This window comes from Pristiophorus japonicus, unplaced genomic scaffold (genome assembly GCF_044704955.1).
Source record: "Pristiophorus japonicus isolate sPriJap1 unplaced genomic scaffold, sPriJap1.hap1 HAP1_SCAFFOLD_154, whole genome shotgun sequence".
In the NCBI taxonomy this organism is placed as follows: Eukaryota; Metazoa; Chordata; class Chondrichthyes; family Pristiophoridae; genus Pristiophorus; species Pristiophorus japonicus.
In genome coordinates this window covers 831,988-856,632 of record NW_027251217.1, presented here as the reverse complement: position 1 = coordinate 856,632, position 24,645 = coordinate 831,988, and the positions used below count along the sequence as shown (strand labels likewise).

Genomic DNA, 24,645 nt, shown 5'->3' with positions numbered 1-24,645 from the left:
TTGACTTGAATGAAAGCCGGTGCAGTACTGTGGCAGGTGTGTAAACTGGTTTGTGGGGATTCACACATGGAATTGCCGGAAAGATGGGCAGGGATTTAGGAGGCGACAACATGTTCAAGGACTTTGGAGAGGAAAGGGAGGTTGGAGATGGGGTGACAGTTTGCAAGGACGGAGGGGTCTCGGGTTGTTTTTTGAGGAGAGGGGTGATGACGGCAGATTTGAGGGAGAGGGGGACAGTACCTGAGGAGAAAGAACCGGTAACAATGTCAGCTAACATGGGAGCCAGAAAAGGAAGTTGTGTGGTCAGCAGTTTAGTGAGAATAAGATCAAGGGAGCAGGGAGTGGGTCTCATGGACAGGTCATGAAAGGAGATCGGAGAGAAACTGGAGATAGATGTGAGTTCAGGGCTCGGGCAGAGGGGATCCTCGGGAAGTTTGGCCCGGTGGGCTCGGGGAAGGAAGAGGAGAGGCAGTGAACGGATGGTCTCAGTCTCAGAGACAAAGACAACCTCACACTTATTGTTGGAGGTGAGGGTGGAGACTGGAGAGAGGGGTTTAAAAAGACGGTTCGCAGTGGAGAATAGAAGCCGGGGTTTATCTTTACATTTCAGAATGATTCTGGAATCGTGAGCATAGAAAATAGGTGCAGGAGCAGGCCATTTGGCCCTTCTCGTCTGCCCCGCCATTCAATGAGTTCATGGCTGAACATGAAACTTCAGTACCCCCTTCCAGCTTTCTCGCCATACCCCTTGATCCCCCGAGTAGTAAGGACTTCATCTAACTCCCTTTTGAATATATTTAGTGAATTGGCCTCAACTACTTTCTGTGGTAGAGAATTCCACAGGTTCACCACTCTCTGGGTGAAGAAGTTTCTCCTCATCTAGGTCCTAAATGGCTTACCCCTTATCCTTAGACTGTGACCTCTGGTTCTGGACTTCCCCAACATTGGGAACATTCTTCCTGCATCTAACCTGTCTAAAACCGTCAGAATTTTAAACGTTTCTATGAGGTCCCCTCTCATTCTTCTGAACTCCAGTGAATACAAGCCCAGTTGATCCAGTCTTTCTTCATATGTCAGTCCTGCCATCCCGGGAATCAGTCTGGTGAATCTTCGCTGCACTCCCTCAATAGCAAGAATGTCCTTCCTCAAGTTAGGAGACCAAAACTGTACACAATACTCCAGGTGTGGCCTCACCAAAACCTTGTACAACTGTAGCAACACCTCCCTGCCCCTGTACTCAAATCCCCTCGCTATGAAGGCCAACATGCCATTTGCTTTCTTAACCGCCTGCTGTACCTGCATGCCAACCTTCAATGACTGATGTACCATGACACCCAGGTCTCGTTGCACCTTCCCTTTTCCTAATCTGTCACCATTCAGATAATAGTCTGTCTCTCTGTTTTTACCACCAAAGTGGATAACCTCACATTTATCCACATTATACTTCATCTGCCATTCATTTGCCCACTCACCTAACCTATCCAAGTCACTCTGCAGCCTCAAAGCATCCTCCTCGCAGCTCACACTGCCACCCAACTTAGTGTCATCCGCAAATTTGGAGATACTACATTTAATCCCCTCGTCTAAATCATTAATGTACAATGTAAACAGCTGGGGCCCCAGCACAGAATCTTGCGGTACCCCACTAGTCACTGCCTGCCATTCTGAAAAGTACCCGTTTACTCCTACTCTTTGCTTCCTGTCTGACAACCAGTTCTCAATCCACGTCAGCACACTACCCCCAATCCCATGTGCTTTAACTTTGCACATTAATCTCTTGTGTGGGACCTTGTCGAAAGCCTTCTGAAAGTCCAAATATACCACATCAACTGGTTCTCCTTTGTCCACTTTACTGGAAACATCCTCAAAAAATTCCAGAAGATTTGTCAAGCATCATTTCCCTTTCACAAATCCATGCTGACTTGGACCTATCATGTCACCATTTTCCAAATGCGCTGCTATGACATCCTTAATAATTGATTCCATCATTTTACCCACTACTGAGGTCAGGCTGACCGGTCTATAATTCCCTGTTTTCTCTCTCCCTCCTTTTTCAAAAAGTGGGGTTACATTGGCTACCCTCCACTCGATAGGAACTGATCCAGAGTCAATGGAATGTTGGAAAATGACTGTCAATGCATCCGCTATTTCCAAGGCCACCTCCTTAAGTACTCTGGGATGCCGTCCATCAGGCCCTGGGGATTTATCGGCCTTCAATCCCATCAATTTCCCCAACACAATTTCCCGACTAATAAAGATTTCCCTCAGTTACTCCTCCTTATGAGACCCTCTGACCCCTTTTTATATCCGGAAGGTTGTTTGTGTCCTCCTTAGTGAATACCGAACCAAAGTACTTGTTCAATTGGTCTGCCATTTCTTTGTTTTAGCAGACGAGAGCAGGACCAAATAATGCTTTCTGTGGTCTAGCCGGATCTGCTGTTGAATGGCTAAACCAGTTGTCCTCCATATCCTTTCAGGTCTGCGTCCCCTGGACTGACGGGAGTGAAGATCAGGGCTGTACCAGGGGGAACGGCAAGGGTGAGAGAGTCAGTGTTTTAACAGGAACTAGGACATCATGGTGGTGGTGAGTGTTATTGAGCAAATCAGTAGCTGCAGAAATGTCATGGTGAATTGAGGGCCCAAGGCTGGATAGTTGGGAGTTGATAAGTGCAGTTGTAAGTGAGTTGAGAGGGAGTTTTTCCAGGGGCAGACACAGAAGGAGGTCGGAATGGGGGAAGGTTGGAAGGCTTATGTGGGTGGTGAGCGATACAAGGAAGTGGTCAGAGAGACCTTATCTGTGATTGACACGATGGAGGGGTGGCTGTGAATATGGGTTGGGGAGTTTATGTGGAGGGAAAGATTAAGGGAGGATGGGAGGCTAGTGAACCCAGAGGAGAGAGTGCATGATGAATTGAAATGGTGGTTGATGTCACCGAGGATGAGAGGTCGTTCGGTGCAGAGGATGGAATGTAGTGAAGAAATATCAGGAATAACTTTTTTGGCACTTGGGTAGATGATAGAGAGCAAGAATTTTAAATGAGAGGTTAGAGGTGTAACAAGATCATGGCTGATCTTCTACCTCAAGTCCATCTTCCCGCACTATCCCCATATCCCTTAATTCACTTAGTTTCCAAAAAATTATCCACCTTTGTCTTGAATATACGACTGAGCATTCACAGCTCTCTGGGGTAGAGAATTCCAAAGATGCATAACCTTTTGAGTGAAGAAATGTCTTCTCATCTCAGTCCTCAATCAGCAAGCCCTTATTTTGGGACTGTGACCCTGTGTTCTAGATTCCCCAGCCAGAGGAAACATCTTACCATTAACCCTGTCAAACCCCTTAAGAATTGTATATGTTTCAATGAGATCACCTCTCATTCTTCGATATAGAACTAGTCTACTCAATCTCTCCTCATTGGACAATCCCCTGACACCATGAACCAGTCTAATGAACATTAGTTGTACTCTCTCTAATTCAAGTCTGTCTTTCCCTGGGTAAGGAGATCAGACTGTACACCGTACTCCAGGTGTTGCCACACCAATGCCCTGTATATTGTAGGAAGACTTCATTACTCTTTTGTAACAAAAGCTAACACACCATTTGTTTCCTAATTGCTAGCTGTACCTGCATGTTAACATTCTGTGATTCATGTACAAGTACACTCTGAATGCAAACATTTCCCAGTCTCTTGCCATTCCAAAACATATTCAGCTTTTTGTTTTTCCCACCAAAGTGGATAACTTCAACTTCCCCACTTTGTGTTCCATTTGCCATGTTCTTGCCCACTCAGTCAACCTGTCTATATCTCTCTGCAGCCTCTCTGCATCCTCTTTGCAGCTTACTTTCCCACCTAACATTGTATTATCAGCAAACTTGGATATGTTATACTCAGTCCCTTCATCTAAGTCATTAATATTGATTGTAACTAGCTGAGGCCCAAGCACTGATGCTTAAGGTACCCCGCTAGTTACAGTCTGCTAACTCTAATAAGTCGAGTTGATTTGTAATCTCTGCTTTCTGTCTATTCACCAATCCTCAATCCATGCTCATATATTACCCCCAATCCCATGAGTCCTGATTTTGTGTGATAACCTCTTGCGTGGCACCTTATCGAATGCTTTTTGAAATTCCAAATACATCACATCCACTGGTTCCCCGTTAGCCATCCTACTAGTTACATCTTCAAAAAACTCAACAGCTTTGTCAAACACGATTTCCCTTTCATCAAACCATGTTGACTTTGCCTTATAATATGATGTTCTAAGTGTCCTGTTACCACGTCCCTAATAATAGACTCTAGCATTTTGCCTACTACAATTGTCAGGCTAACTGGCCTATAGTTCCCTGTTTTCTCTATTCCTCCTTTCTGAAATAGCGGGGTTATGTTTGCTACCTTCCAAACCTTGGGAGCTGTTCTAGAATCGAGGGAATTGTGTAAGATTAATACCAGTGCATCCACTATCTCTTGTAAAATCCTAGGATGCAGGTCGTCGGGTCCAAGGGATTTGTCGTCACTTAGTCCCATTAATTTCTCCAGTATTATGTCTTTACTTATACTGATTTCTTTAAGTTCCTCATTCTCTCTAGACCCTTGGTTCTCCATTATTTCCAGAATGTTTTTCGTGTCTTCTGCTGTGAAGACAGATACGAAGTATTTGTTTAATGTCTGCCATTTCCTTATTGCTCATTATAATTTCTCCTGTCTCTGCCTCTAATGGGCCCATGTTCACGTTCACTAATCTCTTCTTATTTGCATATCTATAGAAACATTTACAATATATTTTTATGTCTCTCGCTAATTTACTCCATGTTCTTGTACCCAACCTGTTTACTGTGGCATGACAAGGCGAGAAGCCTGTTAAAAATGTGTGTGGGGTCTTTGGCTTTATTAATGGAGTAAAAAATCAAGAAGATTATGTCAAATCTTTACAAACACTGGATAGGCCTCATCTGGCATGTTGTGTTCAATTCTGGGCACCTCACTTCAGGAAGGATGTCCAGGCCTTGGAGAGGGTGCGGAAGATATTTACTAGAAAGGTACCAGTGATGAGGGACTTTACACTCTGCTATAACCTGGAATGAAATGTTTTTCAGATAACAAATGAACAGAGATGGAGAATTCATCAAACAAACAAAGTCAGATTCAAGAATCTGCTCCTCGGGAAAGTGCTCAGGCCGCAGGAACCGGTAAGTGTGAAGCGACGCCTTCTCCCGGAGATTTATTAAACATAAGAAATAGGAGCAGGTGTGGGCCCTTTTTTTGACAGAAATGCTAATGGGGTAGAAATTGCTTTGTGTGTAGAATGGGCAGCGTTCTTTGAACACGCACAAAGTCACGTGGTCACAAGCAAAGTCTTAATGCCCAGTCCCTTTAATTTAAATAAAATAAGCGGGTTGTCAGCACCACTTGCGCTGCGCACTGGCCGCTCGCAGAATGATGGCCGTCAATTTCACCATTGCTGGCGCCAAATAATGGCAACTTACAGCTCAAAGTGGAGGAGCACTTTGGCTGTAGGCAACTGTAAGTGAAGATTGTGGCCAATGGCCGGCACAGCAGACCCCGCAAAGGCTGCCTGTTTCCGCACATTGATTCGAGGTTTTGCAGGAGGTGGTCACCAGGAATAGGGACTTCTTCTGTCTACCAAGCGGCGATAAAGATATCCAGGCAATCTGCGAGTGGGGAGAGGTGGCAGAACGCGTCAGTGCCAGAAATATATCTCCATGACATGGCTACAATGCAGGAAGTTCAATACCCTCACACACAATACCTAAAATAAACCAACTAACTATTTATATCATTACTCTCACCTATTTCCCCAGCACACTCAACCCTTCCCTCCTCAATTACCAGAACTCTCCCCGATTCACTGCAAATTCCTATCTGTATATTCAGCCGTCCATTGGCAGCAACACCTTCTGATACAGGGAATACATTTTATACAATCTCTTAGAAAATTCTATTCCCGTCCCAGCCATTGTCTCGGATTGTTCACAATCTCAGTGTTCTGTGTGTCACCAAGCTGAGCTTCCGACCCGATCCCCTCCTCACAAAGTCCCCCTACTCCCTCCTCGGTAACATCGCCCATCATTCTCCCTGCTCAGCCCATGTGCTGCTGAAACATCACCCATGCGTTTATCCCTGTAAGCTCGATGTTCTAATGCTCTCCGGGCAGACTTTTCTCCTTTTCACCCACCGTAAACGTCAGTTCATCAAAACCCTGCTCATCGATCATTCCTATCCTTGTGAACCTACAGTGTCTCCCGGTCCCCCAGCTCCTCCGACTTCAAACTCTTATCCACGTTTAAACCCCATTCATGGTCTCGGCCCTCCCTGTCTCTGTAACATACTCGAGGCCTACAATCCCCCACCACCAAGATCTCTCTGTTCCTCCGACTCTGGCCTCTTGTGCATTTCACCCTCTCTCACCCCAACCAGGTCACATCTCTATGGACACACGACAGCATCACTGCCCATAGAGACCAGAGGAATCACACCCAGCTGTATATTTTATATTGGACAGATATCATTTTCATAAAATACCAATCAACACGTCTATAAATAAAATAATACAATGCTGTCAGACATTTATCAATGATCACCCACTCCACATTTCCCTGCAGAATATTCCCTACCTCAGGAATAAGGCTGGTTTGGGCCTGCGCTGTGAGTAAATCTCACTAATGGGCGCTCCCAGTGTGCAGTCTCGGCCGACGGGAGCCCGTCTGGAACTGGGTTGTGGAGATCAGCGGGACTCACTGGATTTCACTGGGCAGCTGTCTGTGTCACACCTGATGTAGAGACTTGATCGTAACACTCGGGAAATGCTCGATCCCAGAGCTAACTGCTGTTGTACTGATGGGGGAGGGACTGGGTATCATGTTTAACAAGGAAACGTTTTTCTTCTCACTTTAATATTTCCCTCTAATCCCCCTTTTATATTATATTTATTACAGAGCCTCAGGTGGTGGCAACACCTGTCACCACCATGGCTGAAGGTCCAAACAGGGGAGAAGATCCGACACTTTACCTTACGGGGAGCAGGATGGAAATGGGAGCTGCAGCACTGTTGGAACAGGAACACTTGGGTACGGGTTTCCATGATGTTGACCCAGCGATGATGATGGACGACGATATATGTCCAAGTTGGGATGGTGTGTGACTTGGAGGGAAATGGGAGGCGATGGTGTTCCCAAGCACCTTGTGCTCTTCAGCTTCTGGGTTCTGTGATCTATTAACTGAGACAGGAATTAGTATTGAACAGGACTCAGAGTGGAACGATCCTGATTATAACATTTTGAGAGGAATGAAAACATATTGGTGGATACTGGGACCGGGTCAGTGGGGTATAGGTGTGGGGCCGGGTCAGTGGGGTATAGGTGTGGGGCCAGGTCAGTGGGGTATAGGTGTGGGACCGGGTCAGTGGGGTATAGGTGTGGGGCCAGGTCATTGGGGTATAGGGGCCGGGTCGGTGGGGAGCTGCGGTGGACCTGTGACGGTGGAACAGATGAACAGCAGCTTTGCTCCTTTCACACACCGTAAATGTCAGTTCATCAAAACCCTGCTCACCGATCATTCCTGTCCTTGTGAACCTACAGTGTCTCCCGGTCCCCCAGCTCCTCCGACTTAAAACTCTCATCCACGTTTGAACCCCATTCATGGTCTCGGCCCTCCCTGTCTCTGTAACATACTCGAGGTCTACAATCCCCCACCACCAAGATCTCTCTGTTCCTCCGACTCTGGCCTCTTGTGCATTTCACCCTCTCTCACCCCAACCAGGTCACATCTCCATGGACTCACGACAGCATCACTGCCCATAGAGACCAGAGGAATCACACTCAGATTTTATATGTGGATAGATATCAAATTCATAAGATGTCAAAGCTCAACCAATCAACACAAATCTATAAATAATATAATACAATACGGCCAGACTGTAAAACCGAGTGCAGGATTATTGAATCCATCAATGATCACCCACTCCACATTTCCCTGCAGAGTGAAATATAAGGCAGGTCAATGTGGGGCTGCAGGGCTGGAGCAGGAGGGAAGGGTTCATGTTCCTGGGGCACTAGAGTGGGTTCAGGGAGAAGGGAAGGGTTCATGTTCCTGGGGTACTAGGATGAGTTCAGGGAGAAGGGAAGGGTTCATGTTCCTGGGGCACTAGGGTGAGTTCAGGGGGAAGGGAAGGGAAGGGTTCATGTTCCTGGGGCACTAGGGTGAGTTCAGGAAGGGAAGGGAAGGGTTCATGTTCCTGGGACACTAGGGTGAGTTCAGGGAGAAGGGAAGGGAAAGGTTCATGTTCCTGGGGCACTAGGGTGAGTTCAGGGAGAAGGGAAGGGAAGGGTTCATGTTCCTGGGACACTAGGGTGAGTTCAGGGAGAAGGGAAGGGAAGGGTTCATGTTCCTGGGGCACTAGGGTGAGTTCAGGGAGAAGGGAAGGGAAAGGTTCATGTTCCTGGGGCACTAGGGTGAGTTCAGGGGGAAGGGAATTGAAGGGTTCATGTTCCTGGGGCACTGGGGTGAGTTCAGGGAGAAGGGAAGGGAAGGTCACGATCTGAACCAGTGAACAACAATGGGTTTGCAGAAATAGTGAATGTGGCAGTGGCCAGGTGTATCAGCTGGTGACTGGGGGGTGGGAAATATCTGGATTTGAGAAGAGAGTGGAATTAATAAAACTGTTGGAACAGAAACGGATAATCAGGACAGTCCGTGATTTTGACCCGGCGACAATGAATAATCGCTGACGTGTCCGGATAGTGTGTAACTTGGAGGTAACGCTGTTCCTGTGCACATTCTGCCCTTGTCCTTCTGGGTGATGTGGTCACCCATCTCTCACTGCATCTCTCGGATCTCCCGGCATGCTCTCCTCCCTCCAGATGAGAGAGATGAGATCATGTATCCACGCCAACAGTGCCTCCCCGCCATATTTTAGCGCCTCAGCAGGGATTCCATCCGCACTCGTAGCGTTGTTATTGTTAAACTGTTTTATGGCTTTGCCTACCTCGTGCAACATTGGAGTTTCACTGAGTTGATGGCCGGTCGCATGCTGCGGGATGGAATCGAGAACACTCGAGTCAAAGGCAGAGTCTCGATTGAGGAGCTCTTCAAAGTGCTCCTTCCATCGGGCCCTGACAGCCTCGGTGTCCTTGATGAGTGTTTCCCCGTTCTTGGCCAGGAGTGGGGTGTGACCTTGGGAGTTTGGACCGTAGGTGGCCTTGACTGCAGTGAAGAATCCGCGCATATCGTGGCTGTCAACCAGTCGTTGTATCTCCTGTGCTTTCTTCATCCACCACCTGTTCTTTAGGTCCTGGGTTTTTTGTTGGACCTCAGCCTTAAGCCGTCTGTAATGTTGTTTTGCAGCTTCCAAGTTGGGCTGTTGTTGAGGCTCAGAAGTGCTTTGCGCTTGCGATCTATTAGTTCTTCGATCTCTTGATCATTTTCATCAAACCAGTCCTGATGTTTTCTGGTTGAGTGACCAAGTGTCTCTTTACAGGCACTGGTTATAGAGGCCTGGAGGGCAGACCAAGCACTATGGGCATTCAGCATCTCAGGGTCATCAAGGCACGCCAGATTGGCTGTGAGGCGCTGGCTGTATAGGGCTCTCTTAGCTGGGTCTCTAAGTGCCCCGGCATTAACATTTTTGTGGAATTGCTTCTGCTGTCCCCTCTGCTTTGGGGCTACGTTAATGTTGATGATGGATCGAATTAGACGGTCCGTCCAGCAGTCGTCAGCTCCTGTCATGGCGCGGGTGATGCGCACATCCTTGCGATCCCTGGCTCGAGCGCTGACATTGTCAAGCAGGTGCCAGTGTTTGGAGCGAGGGTGTTGTCACGATGCCTTGTATTTGTCCCTCTGGCGGAACACGGTGTTGGTGATGAGAAGTTCATGTTCTAGACATTTTGTCAGGAGTAGGGTACCGCTGGAGTTGGCTTTCCCTACCCCCTCTCTGCCAATCACGCCGCCCCTGAGGGCTGTGTCTTTGCCGACCCTGACAATAAAATCACCCAGGAGGATCAATTTATCGCCCGTGGGGAAGCGGGACAAGGATGTCTCGAGATTGGAATAAAATCCCTCTTTAGCCTCATCCGTTGCATCGAGTGTTGGGGCGTATGCACTGATGACTGTGGTACATTGGTTCCGAGATAGGGTGATACGGAGAGTCATGAGGCGTTCGTTAACCCCACAGGGGGAGTCTTTGAGGCAGTCGACCAGCTCATTCTTGACGGCAAAGACGACTCCATGAAGGCGGCGTTCTGCCTCTGGTTTCCTTTTCCAGAAGAAGGTGTAACCTCCACCGTGTTCCTTCCCCTGCCCACCGGGTCTCGCTTAGGGCGGCGATGTCAATGTCCAAACGTCCGAGTTCCCGGGCAACTATGGCGGTGCGGCGTTCTGGCCTGTTGCTGTTGGGATTGTCCGTGAGGGTCCTGACGTTCCAGGTCCCGAACTTCATACTGACGAAGTGGAAGATGCCTGTGCGTGAGCTCTTTTAACGTGGGGTGGCCGCTATACATCGGCAACCACACGGGCTTAGCTGTTCAAGGTCTTGGTCCAGTGGCAAGGGGGTCCAAGACAACTGGAGACCAGGCACAGCTCGATAAGCTTAATTGCCTCCGGACAAGTGTTGGTCGCAAGCTCGGTGCCGGGTAGAGCCATTGATGGTAGACGGCCCGAGGCTGGGTTGGGGGGCAGGCATTAGGAAGGTGACTTCAAAAGTTATTTTAAAAGTTAAAAGTTGATATAGATTCCCAATTTATTTCAAGAGTTTCTAAGGGTTGTTAAGTTTTTTTAAAGTTTCTAAGGGTTGTTAAAAGTCAAAGATGTAGATTAATAATAGATATTTAAAAGTATTTCGATTGAGAGTCTAAAATGTATGTCCTTAAAGTTCTCCCAAATTGTTTATTAAGTTTAAAAGTTGGCTAAAAGTTTAAAAATTAATTAAAAGTTGGTTGGGGGTATAAGACGACACCACGCCTCGGTCCCTTCAGCCGGTTCAGCGCCGGCCTCGGGGTCCCTTTGGCGGATTGAGCACCGGCATTGGAGTCCCTTCAGCCGGTTCAACGTCCTCGGGTCCCTTTGGCAGGTCGTCCCGGAGTCCCTTCGGCCGGTTAGACGTCCCCCGAATCCGGTGCAGAGTCCTTTTGGCCAGGGACAGAAGCTGCTGGTACAGGGTCCCTTCAGCCAGGGACAGAAGCGGCTGGTACAGGGTCCCTTCAGCCAGGGACAGAAGCTGCTGGTACAGGGTCCCTTCGGCCAGGGACAGAAGCTGCTGAGTGTACTCCCACGATATACAAGGTCTCCGTCGGCGCCCAGACCTCTCCCGATCACCTAGTGGCAAGTACAGCGTGGGTAATACACTACACGACACTACACAAGGGGCAATACAATGCGGATTTCGTCCCCTACGGGGCACAACAGACATGACCTTTGCAGCGCGCCAATTGCAGGAAAAATGCAGGGAGCAGCGCCAGGCCTTATACATGGCCTTTTTCGATCTTACAAAGATGTTTGACACTGTCAACCGTGAGGGTCCATGGAGCATCCTCCTCCGTTTCGAATGCCCACAAAAGTTTGTCAACATCCTTCGCCTGCTTCACGATGACATGCAGGCCGTAATCCAAAGAGGTGACAAAATAGGTCCAAGTCAGCATGGATTTGCGAAAGGGGAATCATGCTTGGCGAATCTTGTGGAATTTTTTGAGGATGTTTCCAGTAGAGTGGACAAGGGAGAACCAGTTGATGTGGTATATTTGGACTTTCAGAAGGCTTTCGACAAGGTCCCACACAAGAGATTAATGTGCAAAGCTAAAGCACATGGGATTGGGGGTAGTGTGCTGACGTGGATTGAGAACTGGTTGGCAGACAGGAAGCAAAGAGTAGGAGTAAATGGGTACTTTTCAGAGTGGCAGGCAGTGACTAGTGGGGTACCGCAAGGTTCTGTGCTGGGGCCCCAGCTGTTTACATTGTACATTAATGATTTAGACGAGGGGATTAAATATAGTATCTCCAAATTTGCAGATGACACTAAGTTTGGTGGCAGTGTGAACTGCGAGGAGGATGCTATGCGGCTGCAGAGTGATTTGGATAGGTTAGGTGAGTGGGCAAATGAATGGCAGATGAAGTATAATGTGGATAAATGTGAGGTTATCCACTTTGGTGGTAAAAACAGAGAGACAGACTATTATCTGAATGGTGACAGATTAGGAAAAGGGGAGGTGCAATGAGACCTGGGTGTCATGGTACATCAATCATTGAAGGTTGGCATGCAGGTACAGCAGGCGGTTAAGAAAGCAAATGGCATGTTGGCCTTCATAGCGAGGGGATTTGAGTACAGGAGCAGGGAGGTGTTACTACAGTTGTACAGGGCCTTGGTGAAGCCACACCTGGAGTACTGTGTACAGTTTTGGTCTCCTAACTTGAGGAAGGACATTCTTGCTATTGAGGGAGTGCAGCGAAGGTTCACCAGACTGATTCCCGGGATGTTTGGACTGACATATCAAGAAAGACTGGATCAACTGGGCTTGTATTCACTGGAGTTCAGAAGAATGAGAGGGGATCTCATAGAAACATTTAAAATTATGATGGGTTTAGACAGGTTAGATGCAGGAAGAATGTTCCCAATGTTGGGGAAGTCCAGAACCAGGGGTCACAGTCTAAAGATAAGGGGTAAGCCATTTAGGACCGAGATGAGGAGAAACTTCTTTACCCAGAGAGTGGTGAACCTGTGGAATTCTCCACCACAGAAAGTTGTTGAGGCCAATTCACTAAATATATTCAAAAAGGAGTTAGATGTAGTCCTTACTACTCGGGGATCAAGGGGTATAGTGAGAAAGCTGGAATGGGGTAATGAAGTTGCCATGAACACATTGAATGGCGGTGCAGGCTTGAAGGGCCGAATGGCCTACTCCTGCACCTATTTTCTATGTTTCTTACCAACGGATCCATTATAGACCCAATCCACGTCCAGACCGGGATCAAACAGGGCTGTGTCATCGCTCCAACCCTCTTCTCAATCTTCCTCGCCGCCATGCTCTACCTCACAATCAACAAGCTCCCCGCTGGAGTGGAACTAAACTACTGAACCAGTGGGAAGCTGTTTAACCTACGCCACCTCCAGGCCAGGTCCAAGATCACCCCAACCTCTGTCGTTAAGCTGCAGTATGCGGACGACGCCTGCGTCTGTGCACATTCAGAGGCTGAACTCCAGGATATAGTCAATGTATTTACTGAGGTAGATGAAAGCATGGGCCTTATGCTTAACGTCCGTAAGACAAAGGTCCTCCACCAGCCTGTCACCACTGCCCTCCAATCATCAAGATCCACGGCGCAGCCCTGGACAACGTGGACCATTTCCCATATCTTGGGAGCCTCTAATCAACAAAGGCAGACATTGATGCGGAGATTCAGCATCGCCTCCATTGCGCCAGTGCAGCCTTCGGCCGTCTGAGGAAAAGAGTGTTTGAAGACCAGGCCCTCAAATCTACCACCAAGCTCATGGTCGACAGGGCTGTAGTAATACCCGCCCTCCTGTATGGATCTGAGACATGGACCATGTATAGAAGGCACCTCAAGTCGCTGGAGATATATCACCAACGATGTCTCCGCAAGATCCTGCAAATCCCCTGGGAGGACAGGCGCACCAACATCAGTGTCCTTGTCCAGGCTAACATCCCCAGTATTGAAGCACTGACCACACTCGATCAGCTTCACTGGGCAGGCCACATAGTACGCATGCCAGATACGAGACTCCCTAAGCAAATGCTTTATGCAGAGCTCCTTCATGGTAAACGAGCCAAAGGAGGACAGCAGAAACGTTATAAGGACACCCTCAAAGCCTCGCTGGTAAAATGCGACATCACCACTGACACCCAGGAGACCCTGGTCGCAGACCGCCCGAGGTGGAGAAAGTCCATCTGGGAGGGCTCTGAGCTCTTCGTGTTTCAACGCAAAGAGCGTGAAGAGGACAAGCGCAGGCAGCGGAAGGAGCGCGCGGCAAACCAGCCCCACCCACCCCTTCCCTCGACGAATGTCTGTCCCAGCTGTAACAGGGTCTGTGGCTCTCGTATCGGACTGTTCAGCCATCAAAGAACTCACTTTGGGAATGGAAGCAAGTTCTCCTCGATTCCGAGGGACAGCCGATGATGGTGATGATGATGTTGTGGTCCATTAACTGTGAGACAGGACTTAGTTTAGAACAAAACTCCGGGTGAAATCACACTGATAACATTTTGAGGAGGGTGAAATGTACTGTGTTCCAGGATTAATAATGTGTTTTATGACGGGGCTAGAATATAAGGATGTTCCCGGGAGTTTTGTAATGTAGAATCAATAGTTATACAGTTAAGGAATAGGAAGGGAAACAGCACATTTTTGGAGTGTTTTTCCAGCTTTCGAACAGTGGGGATGACAGAGGGGGAGGCTGCGTTGTGAGCAAACTCTTGGAATCTGTATTTCGAGGTGGAATTCGGGAATAATTACAGATACAGGCGATGATCAGGGGAGGCTGGAACCCATGAGCTGAAGCTAATTCAAGTTTGACAAATGTGAACACTGTCTTTAAGGTGACTATATAGAACTTGTGTATATGTACGTTTTCAGAATGTGGCCTGCAGGAGCCTTCCTTTCATTTGAGAGGAAATGTTGCAGCCCGGATAGAAAGTCGATAATGTGTTTAATTTTCTCCGTTTGACTTCACAGATCCAAACTCTACAATCACTCAGCTCTTGACACAGTGCAACGATGACCAATTGTTGCAGTTGACGAAATTCTACCGGGACAGACTAGAACAGGCGATTGAAGAGGGTGTGGAGGGACTCGGTCTCTGGTTAACAGGCGAGGACCATTTCAGTGGACAAGAATATCACGTAAGTGGGAGGGACACAGAATGAGTTTAGTTTATTCCACCATCACCGAGCTGACAGAATGTGAGATAGGAACATAGTTACTCGATGAAAAAAATGCCAAGATGTACCGAGCTCGCCGTTTAGCATCCTGGTAGTCGCATGCTACAATGATCATGGAGTAGTTGACTGATCGATCTATAATCAGTGAGTCTACAACAGAGCCAGACATGAGGTGAGGAAAGCCCCAGTGGTGGAGAGCTTTGGGAACCATAGGTACAAGGTCATCTGTTTCTCACAACCATGCTGCACTTACCACATGTCATAACTCGAATTACTCATATACTGCAATTCAAAATGTGATTTTTAGAAATAAATCTAATTTGCCTTTTAATGAATCAACATTAACTGCTTCCACAGTCTCCCGAGGCAGCCCAATCCCCAGATTCACCATTTCCCTCACTGAAATATTGTTTCTGCAGATTAGTTTTGAATTTACTCTCCTTCAAGCGCAGGCAGTGTCCTCTGTTTCTACTGTAGTGAACAAAGTGAAACAGCAATCAGATCACTTCTCAATCGTCTCTTTTCCAGTGTTAACATGCCCACTTTAGACAATCGTTCCTTCTAATCCAACCTGTCCACCCTCTCAATCATTCTAGCTGCTCTCTTCAATAGCTGCGATAACCTTTGTACTGAGGCAACCGGACCTTCACAAAGTATAAGTGCGGTCACAGCAATGGTTTATAAAGTGGGCGCATTATCTCCCTCTTTCATCTCAAAAATGTCTTGTTCAAGCAACCAAACTCCTGATTAGCTTTATTCACTGCCAGCGTGAATTGTTGAAATAAATGTTAGAAACATGGAATGTTCCAGAACATGAACCACAACAATAGGAATGAAATTGATAAAATTACAAATATTGTGAATGGGATACAATGATGTGAAGTGTTGTAAATACACACCTTGTCCCATCAGTATCTGTACAAAGGACAAGGGAACTGTTCGGCTATTACTCGTGTGGACTAAAAACAAAGGTAAACGGTTTCAATGGTACTGGGAATAGGAGAGACCAGAGACACAACAGACAGGAGTTTATGGGAAGGTCATAAGTTGAATGACCAGGAAAGTATTTAATAGTAAATCGGGGAACTGCTGGATATCAAAATAATCGCTTATGGGTTTAGCAAAGATCCTTTAAAAAAACTGGGAAGGTGGCTCAACCATGGCTAACAAGGGAAATCAAGGATAGTGTTAAAACCAAGGAAGAGACATATAAATTGGCTAGAAAAAGCAGCAAACCTGAGGACTGGGAGAAATTTAGAATTCAACAGAGGAGGACTAAGGGTTTAATTAAGAAGGGGAAAATAGAGTACGAGAGGAAGCTTGCAGGGAACATAAAAACTGATTGCAAAAGCTTCTATAAATATGTGAAGAGAAAAAGATTAGTAAAGACAAACGTAGGTCCCTTGCAGTCGGATTCAGGTGAATTTATAATGGGAACAAAGAAATGGCAGACCAATTGAACCAGTACTTCGGTTCTGTCTTCACAAAGGAAGATACAAATAACCTTCCGAATGTACTAGGGAACAGTGGGTCTAGTGAGAATGAGGAACTGAAAGATATCCTGATTAGGCGGGAAATTGTGTTAGGGAAATTGATGGGATTAAAGGCCGATAAATCCCCGGGTCCCGAAAGTCTGCATCCCAGAGTACTTGAGGAAGTGGCCCTAGAAATAGTGGATGCATTGGTGATCATTTTCCAACAATCTATCGACTCTGGATCAGTTGCTATGGACTGGAGGGTAACTAATGTAACGCCACATTTTAAAAAGGGAGGGAGAGAGAAAGCGGGTAATTATAAATCGGTTAGCCTGACATCGGTAGTGGGGAAAATGTTGGAATCAATCATTAAGGATGAAACAGCAGCCCATTTGGAAAGCAGTGACAGGATCGGATCGAGTCAGCATGGATTAATGAAAGGGAAATCATGCTTGATCAAACTTCTGGAATTTTTTGAGGATGTAACAATAGAGTGGACAAGGGAGAACCAGTGGATGTGGTGTATTTGGACTTTCAAAAGGCTTTTGACAAGGTCCCGCACAAGAGATTGGTGTGCAAAATCAAAGCGCATGGTATTGGGGGTGATGTACTGAAGTGGATAGAGAACTGGCTGGCAGACAGGAAGCAGAGAATCGGGCTAAACGGGTCCTTTTCAGAGTGGCAGGCAGTTACTAGGGGGGTGCCACAGGACTCAGCATTGGGACCCCAGCTCTTTACAATATACATTAATGATTTGGATGAAGGAATAGAGTGTACTATCTCCAAGTTTGCGGATGACACTAAACTGGGTGGCGGTGTGAGCTGTGAGGAGGATGCTAAGAGGCTGCAGGGTGACTTGGACAGATTAGGTGAGTGGGCAAATACATGGCAGATGCAGTAAAATGTAGATAAATGTGAGGTTATCTATTTTGGGGGCAAAAACACGAAGGCAGAACATTATCTGAATGGCGGCAGACTAGAAAAAGGGGAGGTGCAATATTCCATCCAGTCTAATCCCAACCTGCTCACTGTCCATTACCATTAATATCCCACCCACTCGAATCCCAACCTCCTCCTCTTGACCTCGGTCACCTGCTCACTAATCTAATCCTAACTTCCTGGTCACTACCCATTTGCATTAATATTACACCTCGTCTAATCTCAACCTCGTAGTCACTACCCTTTACAGTTGATATCCAACCTGGTCTATCCCCAACCTCCTTCTCACAGCAGATACGCTCACCTTACGCTTTCTGACAACAATCGAATTATCTATTACAACAATTTATCGATTTGGTTCTGCAACCGTTTCCAGGAATAAATTATGCATTTTAAAACCATGACAGAAATACAGTTATCCAACATCACCATTAATACTTCGAATTAGCCTCCATTTGTGGCCTCTGACTAAACAGTGAAAACAATCTAAACATTTATTTAATCATAAGCTTTAAGAATCTTGAAGACTTCCATCAACTGCTCACTTAATCTTCTCAACTCTAATGCAATCCCATGCATAACAATGCCCCTCATCCCTGGTAACATCTCCGTGTATCTGCATAACATTTCTAAAGCGCATTTTATTTCCTTTGAACATAAGAAATATGGGCAAGAGTAGGTCACTTTGCCCCTCGAGCCTGCTCCGCCATTCAATAAGGTCATGGCTAATCCGATCCTGGCCTCAACTTCACTTCCCCGCCCGCTCCCCATAACCCATAACTCAGCATTCCGAAATCTGTCTATCTCCACCTTAAATATAATGACCCAGCCTCCACAACTCTCTGGGATAGAGAATTCCAAATATTCACGACCATCTGAGGGAAGAAAATCCTCCTCATCTCAGTTTTAAATGGGCGACCCCTTATTCTGAAACTATACCCACTAGTTCTAGATTCCTCCACGAGGGGAAACATCCTCTCAGCATCTACACTTTTAGTGTCTTCTACCTTAAGACCGATACAAAATATTTGTTCAAAGTCACCGCCCTTTCTCTGTTTCCCATTATTGATTACCCAGTCTCATCCTCTCGGGGACCAACGTTTACTTTAGCTACACTCTTCCTGTTTGTATACCTGTAGAAGCTCTTACTGTCTGTTTTATATTTATTGCTGTTTTGCTCTCCTAAACTATCTTCTCTCACTTTATCATTTGTTATCATGGACTGTTCAAAACCACTCAAGTGGGTCAATTACCTGTCCCTCTGCTCTTGTTGATGAACAATGCATGCCAGGGTGACATCAGGAAATTGGGTTCGTCCACTCTGTAATTTCCTGGTCCTGTGCTATGGGTGTGGAAGGTCACTCCCGAGGGGTAGATCAGGAAAATGGTCTCATTCAGTCTGTAATTTCCTGGTCCCTGAGCTCTTGGTGTGGATGGTCTCTCTCTGGGGGAACATAACGGAATTGAATTCAGTCAATCTGTAATTTTATATTAATTGTGCTCTCATATGGTGGCACCCCGTCATCCAATGCTTTCAATTTCAAATTTCCATCCTCCAATTCAAATACATTCCTGGCATCGACCTTCCCTATTTCTATAAGCTCTTGCAGGCCGACAACCTCCCGTGCCAATATAATTCTCCCTTACTCTAAAACTGGCCTCACGCAACCCTTGGTTCACACCACCACTGGTGGTCAAGCATTTAGTTGTCTTGGGGTCCCACGCTCTGGAATTCACTCCATTAAAACCCCCGCTTTTCCACCTCCCTCTCTTCAAAATTTACCTTTACTCAGGGTGTTGCTCACCTCTAATATCGTATCCTGCTTTACCTCAGGCCCCAGTGTCTAATTCTGCCTCTGTGAAGTGAAGCTTTTCTGTATTAAAGTAATATGTAAATGTAAGTTGTTGATGGAAGTCCTGGATGCATGACTCCAGTTTTCGAGGTTCATGCCGGCAGCGAGAATGTAGAATAATGGGTGTCAGGCATTTCAGTTACTGAAAGAGAAGTGATTGATGTTTGGACTTGTTATCGTGTTTATTAATGGTCAAGTTATAAGCATATTCAAGACTGAAGTCATTAGATTGTTGGTATTCTTAGAACAAAAGCACATGAGTGATAGATTGGCTGCTGTTTTATTTCTCAGTAAATCACAGTGTGACAAACAAGTGCATCATATTGTCAATCAGTAATCTGATGTTATGTTGTATATTGCAGGGCAGAGAAAACGACTACCATCAAAACTGCAGATTGTCAGTAATTCCTGATTCTCCAAGAACGATAGTTCTGATTTTCTGTTTTAGTTTCATCAAATTTATTTGCTGTTAATGTCTGAATCAACAGGTTTACAGAATATACAGCCCCTGTCCAGAATGGATCAGTACCCAGCCCAGTGACTGCCTTATGTGCTCAAAACAACTGGGAGATCCCATCACTGAGCAGATCCTTTGCTTCTCATTCTCGGTATTTGTATTTCACTTCGCTCCTCAATCTATTCATTATTATCCTTTACAGAAAGTCACTGAGCTCGCCGAGAAGGGAAACCGGGCGGGCAGTTCTAAACTGCTCCTAAATCTGGTGATGAAGAAAGGCTCTAAGGCCCAAAGGGTGATGTGGGAATCCTTTGTCAAAATGCGCCACAGGTTACCAAAGTTGAACAAAATACTGAAAGAAATACAGGAACACGGTACGGTAACATCACCCACTGAATTCAATTTCAGATTCAAACACTGCAGATTTTACTATAATATCTGATTTCATGACCGTTACTTGATTTAAACAGGTTCTGATCCACTTGTTTACATGAACATCGCACGAGGTTTATCCAAAGTACCAAGTCACCTGGAAGGTAAGTGATGAAATGCAGATTTCAAATTGTTTACTTCACTTCTGAGAATCCGAATATTTAACTGTTTTGACGTTATTAGCATCTGGGAATCTGGATGTCAAAGATCGAGGGAAATAAGATTCAATGTTGCATAGATTTGGCATCGAAGCTCAACTATTGTATATAGATTTGTTTCATATAAATATGCGAACTTGCAATCGTTCACTGAATCCATTTGCTTATCAGTATCACTTGGACATCTTATACACATCTGGCAGGATCGTGATGCTACGTGAAAACCCCCACAGACCTAGAAAGATCCAGATACACTGAAACCCCATACACACCTGGCAGGGTCCTGATACACTGTGAAACCCCATACACACCTGGCAGGATCCTGATACACTGAAACCCCATACACACCTGGCAGGGTCCTGATACACTGACACCCCATACACACCTGGCAGGATCCTGATACACTGAAACCCCATACACACCTGGCAGGATCCTGATACACTGAAACCCCATACACACCTGGCAGGATCCTGATACACTGAAACCCCATACACACCTGGCAGGATCCTGATACACTGAAACCCCATACACACCTGGCAGGATCCTGATACACTGTGAAACCCCATACACACCTGGCAGGGTCCTGATACACTGAAACCCCATACACACCTGACAGGGTCCTGATACACTGAAACCCCATACACACCTGACAGGGTCCTGATACACTGAAACCCCATACACAACTGGCAGGATCCTGATACACTGAAACCCCATACACACCTGGCAGGGTCCCAATACACTGAAACTCCATACACACCTGGCAGGGTCCTGATACACTGAAACCCCATACACACCTGGCAGGGTCCCGATACACTGAAACCCCATACACACCTGGCAGGGTCCTGATACACTGAAATCCTATACACATCTGGCAGGATCGTGATATAGAGGCAAAGGAACATTGACAGCTGTTCCCCAAGATTTGATTGGATTTGGAGTGAAGAGATGCTATAATGATGCTTCTGTTCCAGCATGGCGCCCTCTACAGTGGATTTATGACATCTTTGGAGAGAACTGAGGCTCTTCAACCTATCAGATTGAAGAATCCTCAGAGTCTCGCAGAGTCCAAACCAGGAAGTATAATTTCTATTTTAATGTCTTCACATTTATTTCCCCTTAATGAGTGAAACAAGACCTGCGATCGATAGCTTTTTGGTCGACAATGATATGAAGGAATATGGAACCACGGCAGGTAGAGAAAGCAAAGGAAAGATTGAGGACGACAGATAGGATTAAAAGGACAAAGATTAAAAAATACAAACAGAAAAAGTTGAAACTATATATATATATATATATATATATTTAAAATCTGCAACATTTAGTTTTCTTCTGATAGAATGAGACTTCAAAATATCATGTCGTCCTGAGTGCACTAGCACTATCTTTTACATCCGACTTTAGTGCAGAGGTAGTGGGTAAGTATTGCAAGTTCACGCCATTACAGTGATTTCAATTCCGAGTCTATCGGTGAGAACAGCAGCAGCAGACCTTGTGGAGGAGCATGGTATATCTGGTTTTCCACGTTTAACTGCGCATGTGTGGACACCAGGCGTTGCTGATAGACTCGCCGTAATTATTGCAGCAAACTCCAGGACATTGGGGTCACAGGTTTTCCGCTGGTGGATGCCTCCGACCGCAAACATTTCACCAAAGTATCTGGTGATCCAGGAAGTTCGGAGACCTGCGATCCTGGGGCTCTATGTGAAGACCTTCATAGAGGCTCACATATTCCAGAAGCGTACGGGTTTCGTATACATCATTGAGATAATGTGGGCCGGCCCAACCTATCAGAGTAGTGGGATCCCCATTCATACTTATAGTAACTCCCTATGTCCGGAACCATCATAAGCATGACTGGGAATACCCTCAAAAACACACACACTGAAAATAACTTTCAAAAACTACATATTTCAAATTAATATAAATAGAATTTAATTCATTATTTAAAACAAACATTCTTTTTAAATTTACATGTTTTAAAATGTCTAAAAATAAACTTACCTTTTATATAAAAGGATTTTTAATGTTGAAATTACTTTAATGTATTTTTCTGTACTTTAAATGCGACAATTTTCATTGCTTCCCGCCCGGTATCTCGGCGGTATCGGCCGCTTTGGGCGAGAACCGGGTCGGTGAAAAATTCCCCAGCTGTGTTCCCCCGACAGTTTCAAAGTCCCGCTGGGGAACAGACCACCGTCGTACACCGTCCACAGATCGCCCTGGCACAATATTTGGCTCAGCGGTGACCCGTAGGTAAGTTGGGGGAAAAATCACCCACGAGCATCAGCAAAGCTGGGCGATAAGTAAGTAACCCTGCAAAAAAAGGTAAGTAAATGGGTTTTTACTCATTGTTTTAACATTTTCTTGCAGTGATGGAAGTGAAAATGGTCCTGAGAATGTTTTTCTCATTTTTCATTTTCAGCAAAGAATGACTAAGAAAGCAATAAAGAAAGGAAAGATAGATTACGAAAGTAAATTTGCGCAAAACATAAAAACAGATAGTAAAAGCTTTTACCGATATATAAAACGGAAGAGAGTGACTAAAGTAAATGTTGGTCCCTTAGAAGATGAGAAGGGGGATTTAATAATGGGAAATGTGGAAATGGCTGAGACCTTAAACAATTATTTTGCTTCGGTCTTTACAGTGGAAGACACAAAAACCATGCCAAAAATTGCTGGTCACGGGAATGTGGGAAGGGAGGACCTTGAGATAATCACCATCACTAGGGGGGTAGTGCTGGACAGGCTAATGGGACTCAAGGTAGACAAGTCCCCTGGTCCTGATGAAATGCATCTCAGGGTATTAAAAGAGATGGCAGAAGTTATAGCAGATGCATTCGTTATAATCTACCAAAATTCTCTGGACTCTGGGGAGGCACCAGCGGATTGGAAAGCAGCTAATTTAATGCCTCTGTTTAAAAAAGGGGGCAGACAAAAGGCAGATAACTATCGGCCGGTTAGTTTAACATCTAGTGGGGAAAATGCTTGAGGCTATCATTAAGGAAGAAATAGCGAGACATCTAGATAGGAATAGTGCAATCAAGCAGACGCAGCATGGATTCATGAAGGGGAAATCTGGTTTAACTAATTTAGTGGAATTCTTTGAGGATATAACGAGCATGGTGGATAGAGGTGTACCGATGGATGCGGTGTATTTAGATTTCCAAAAAGCATTCGATAAGGCGCCACACAAAAGGTTACTGCAGAAGATAAAGGTACGCAGGGTCAGTGGAAATATATTAGCATGGATCGAGAATTGGCTGGCGAACAGAAAGCAGTGAGTCGGGATAAATGGGTCCTTTTCGGGTTGGAAATCGGTGGTTAGTGGTGTGCCACAGGGATCGGTGCTGGGACCACAACTGTCTACAATATACATAGATGACCTGGAAGAGGGGACAGAGTGTAGTGTAACAAAATTTGCAGATGACACAAAGATTAGTGGGAAAGCGGGTTGTGTAGAGGACACAGAGAGGCTGCAAAGAGATTTAGATAGGTTAAGCGAATGGGCTAAGGTTTGGCAGATGGAATACAATGTTGTAAAATTGAGGTCATCCACCTTGGGGGGGGGGGGGGGAAGGGGGGGGAAACAGTAAAAGGGAATATTATTTGAATGGGGAGAAATTACAACATGCTGCGGTGCAGAGGGACCTGGGAGTCCATGTGCATGAATCCCAAAAAGTTAATTTGCAGATGCAGCAGGTAATCAGGAAGGCAAATTGAATGTTGGCCTTCATTGCGAGAGGGATGGAGTACAAGAGCAGGGAGGTCCTGCTGCAACTGTATCGGGTATTGGTGAGGCCGCACCTGGAGTACTGCGTGCAGTTTTGGTCACCTTACTTAAGGAAGGATATACTAGCTTTGGAAGGGGTACAGAGACGATTCACTAGGCTGATTCCGGAGATGAGGGGGTTACCTTATGATGATAGATTGAGTAGACTGGGTCTTTACTCGTTGGAGTTCAGAAGGATGAGGGGTGATCTTATAGAAACATTCAAAATAATGAAAGGGATAGACAAGATAGAGGCAGAGAGGTTGTTATGTTATGTTTTTTGAAAATATTTTTTGTGGTTTTCTTCTCCTAAGCGCAACCCGCAGCCTCAGTGTAATTGTTTTGTAATTTTAGTAATTATCGCCCATTTTTTTTAAAGAAATGTCCAATCGGTCAAACATTCCATTTTTTTGCCAAGAATTGGGTATACGGCCCATTTCTTTTGTCACGAATTGGGTGTAAGGCCCATTTTTTTTTTGCCAAGAATCGGGTGTAAGGCCCATTTTTTGCCAAGAATCGGGTGTGAGGCCCATTTTTTCGCAGGGTGGATTTTTCTCTCTTTTGGGGGGAATTTTTTGCTGCCGATAATTTGGGAATGTTAGCGGTATTTTGGGCAGTAATAGGGCACTGACGGGTTGTGGAAATTCTAGCCCTTACGCC

General features: G+C 45.8%; 1 protein-coding gene across 1 annotated transcript in view; it reads left to right on the top strand.

Annotated features, from left to right (window-relative positions):
• Positions 1-24,645, top strand: part of LOC139242929 (uncharacterized) — a 297,685-nt gene that overhangs the window by 6,731 nt on the left and 266,309 nt on the right. The window contains exons 2-3 of the mRNA XM_070870565.1: positions 5,096-5,188; positions 6,956-7,087. Coding sequence (XP_070726666.1) covers positions 5,113-5,188; positions 6,956-7,087 — 208 coding nt within the window. The 5' untranslated portion in view covers positions 5,096-5,112. The remainder of the gene's footprint in view (positions 1-5,095; positions 5,189-6,955; positions 7,088-24,645) is intronic.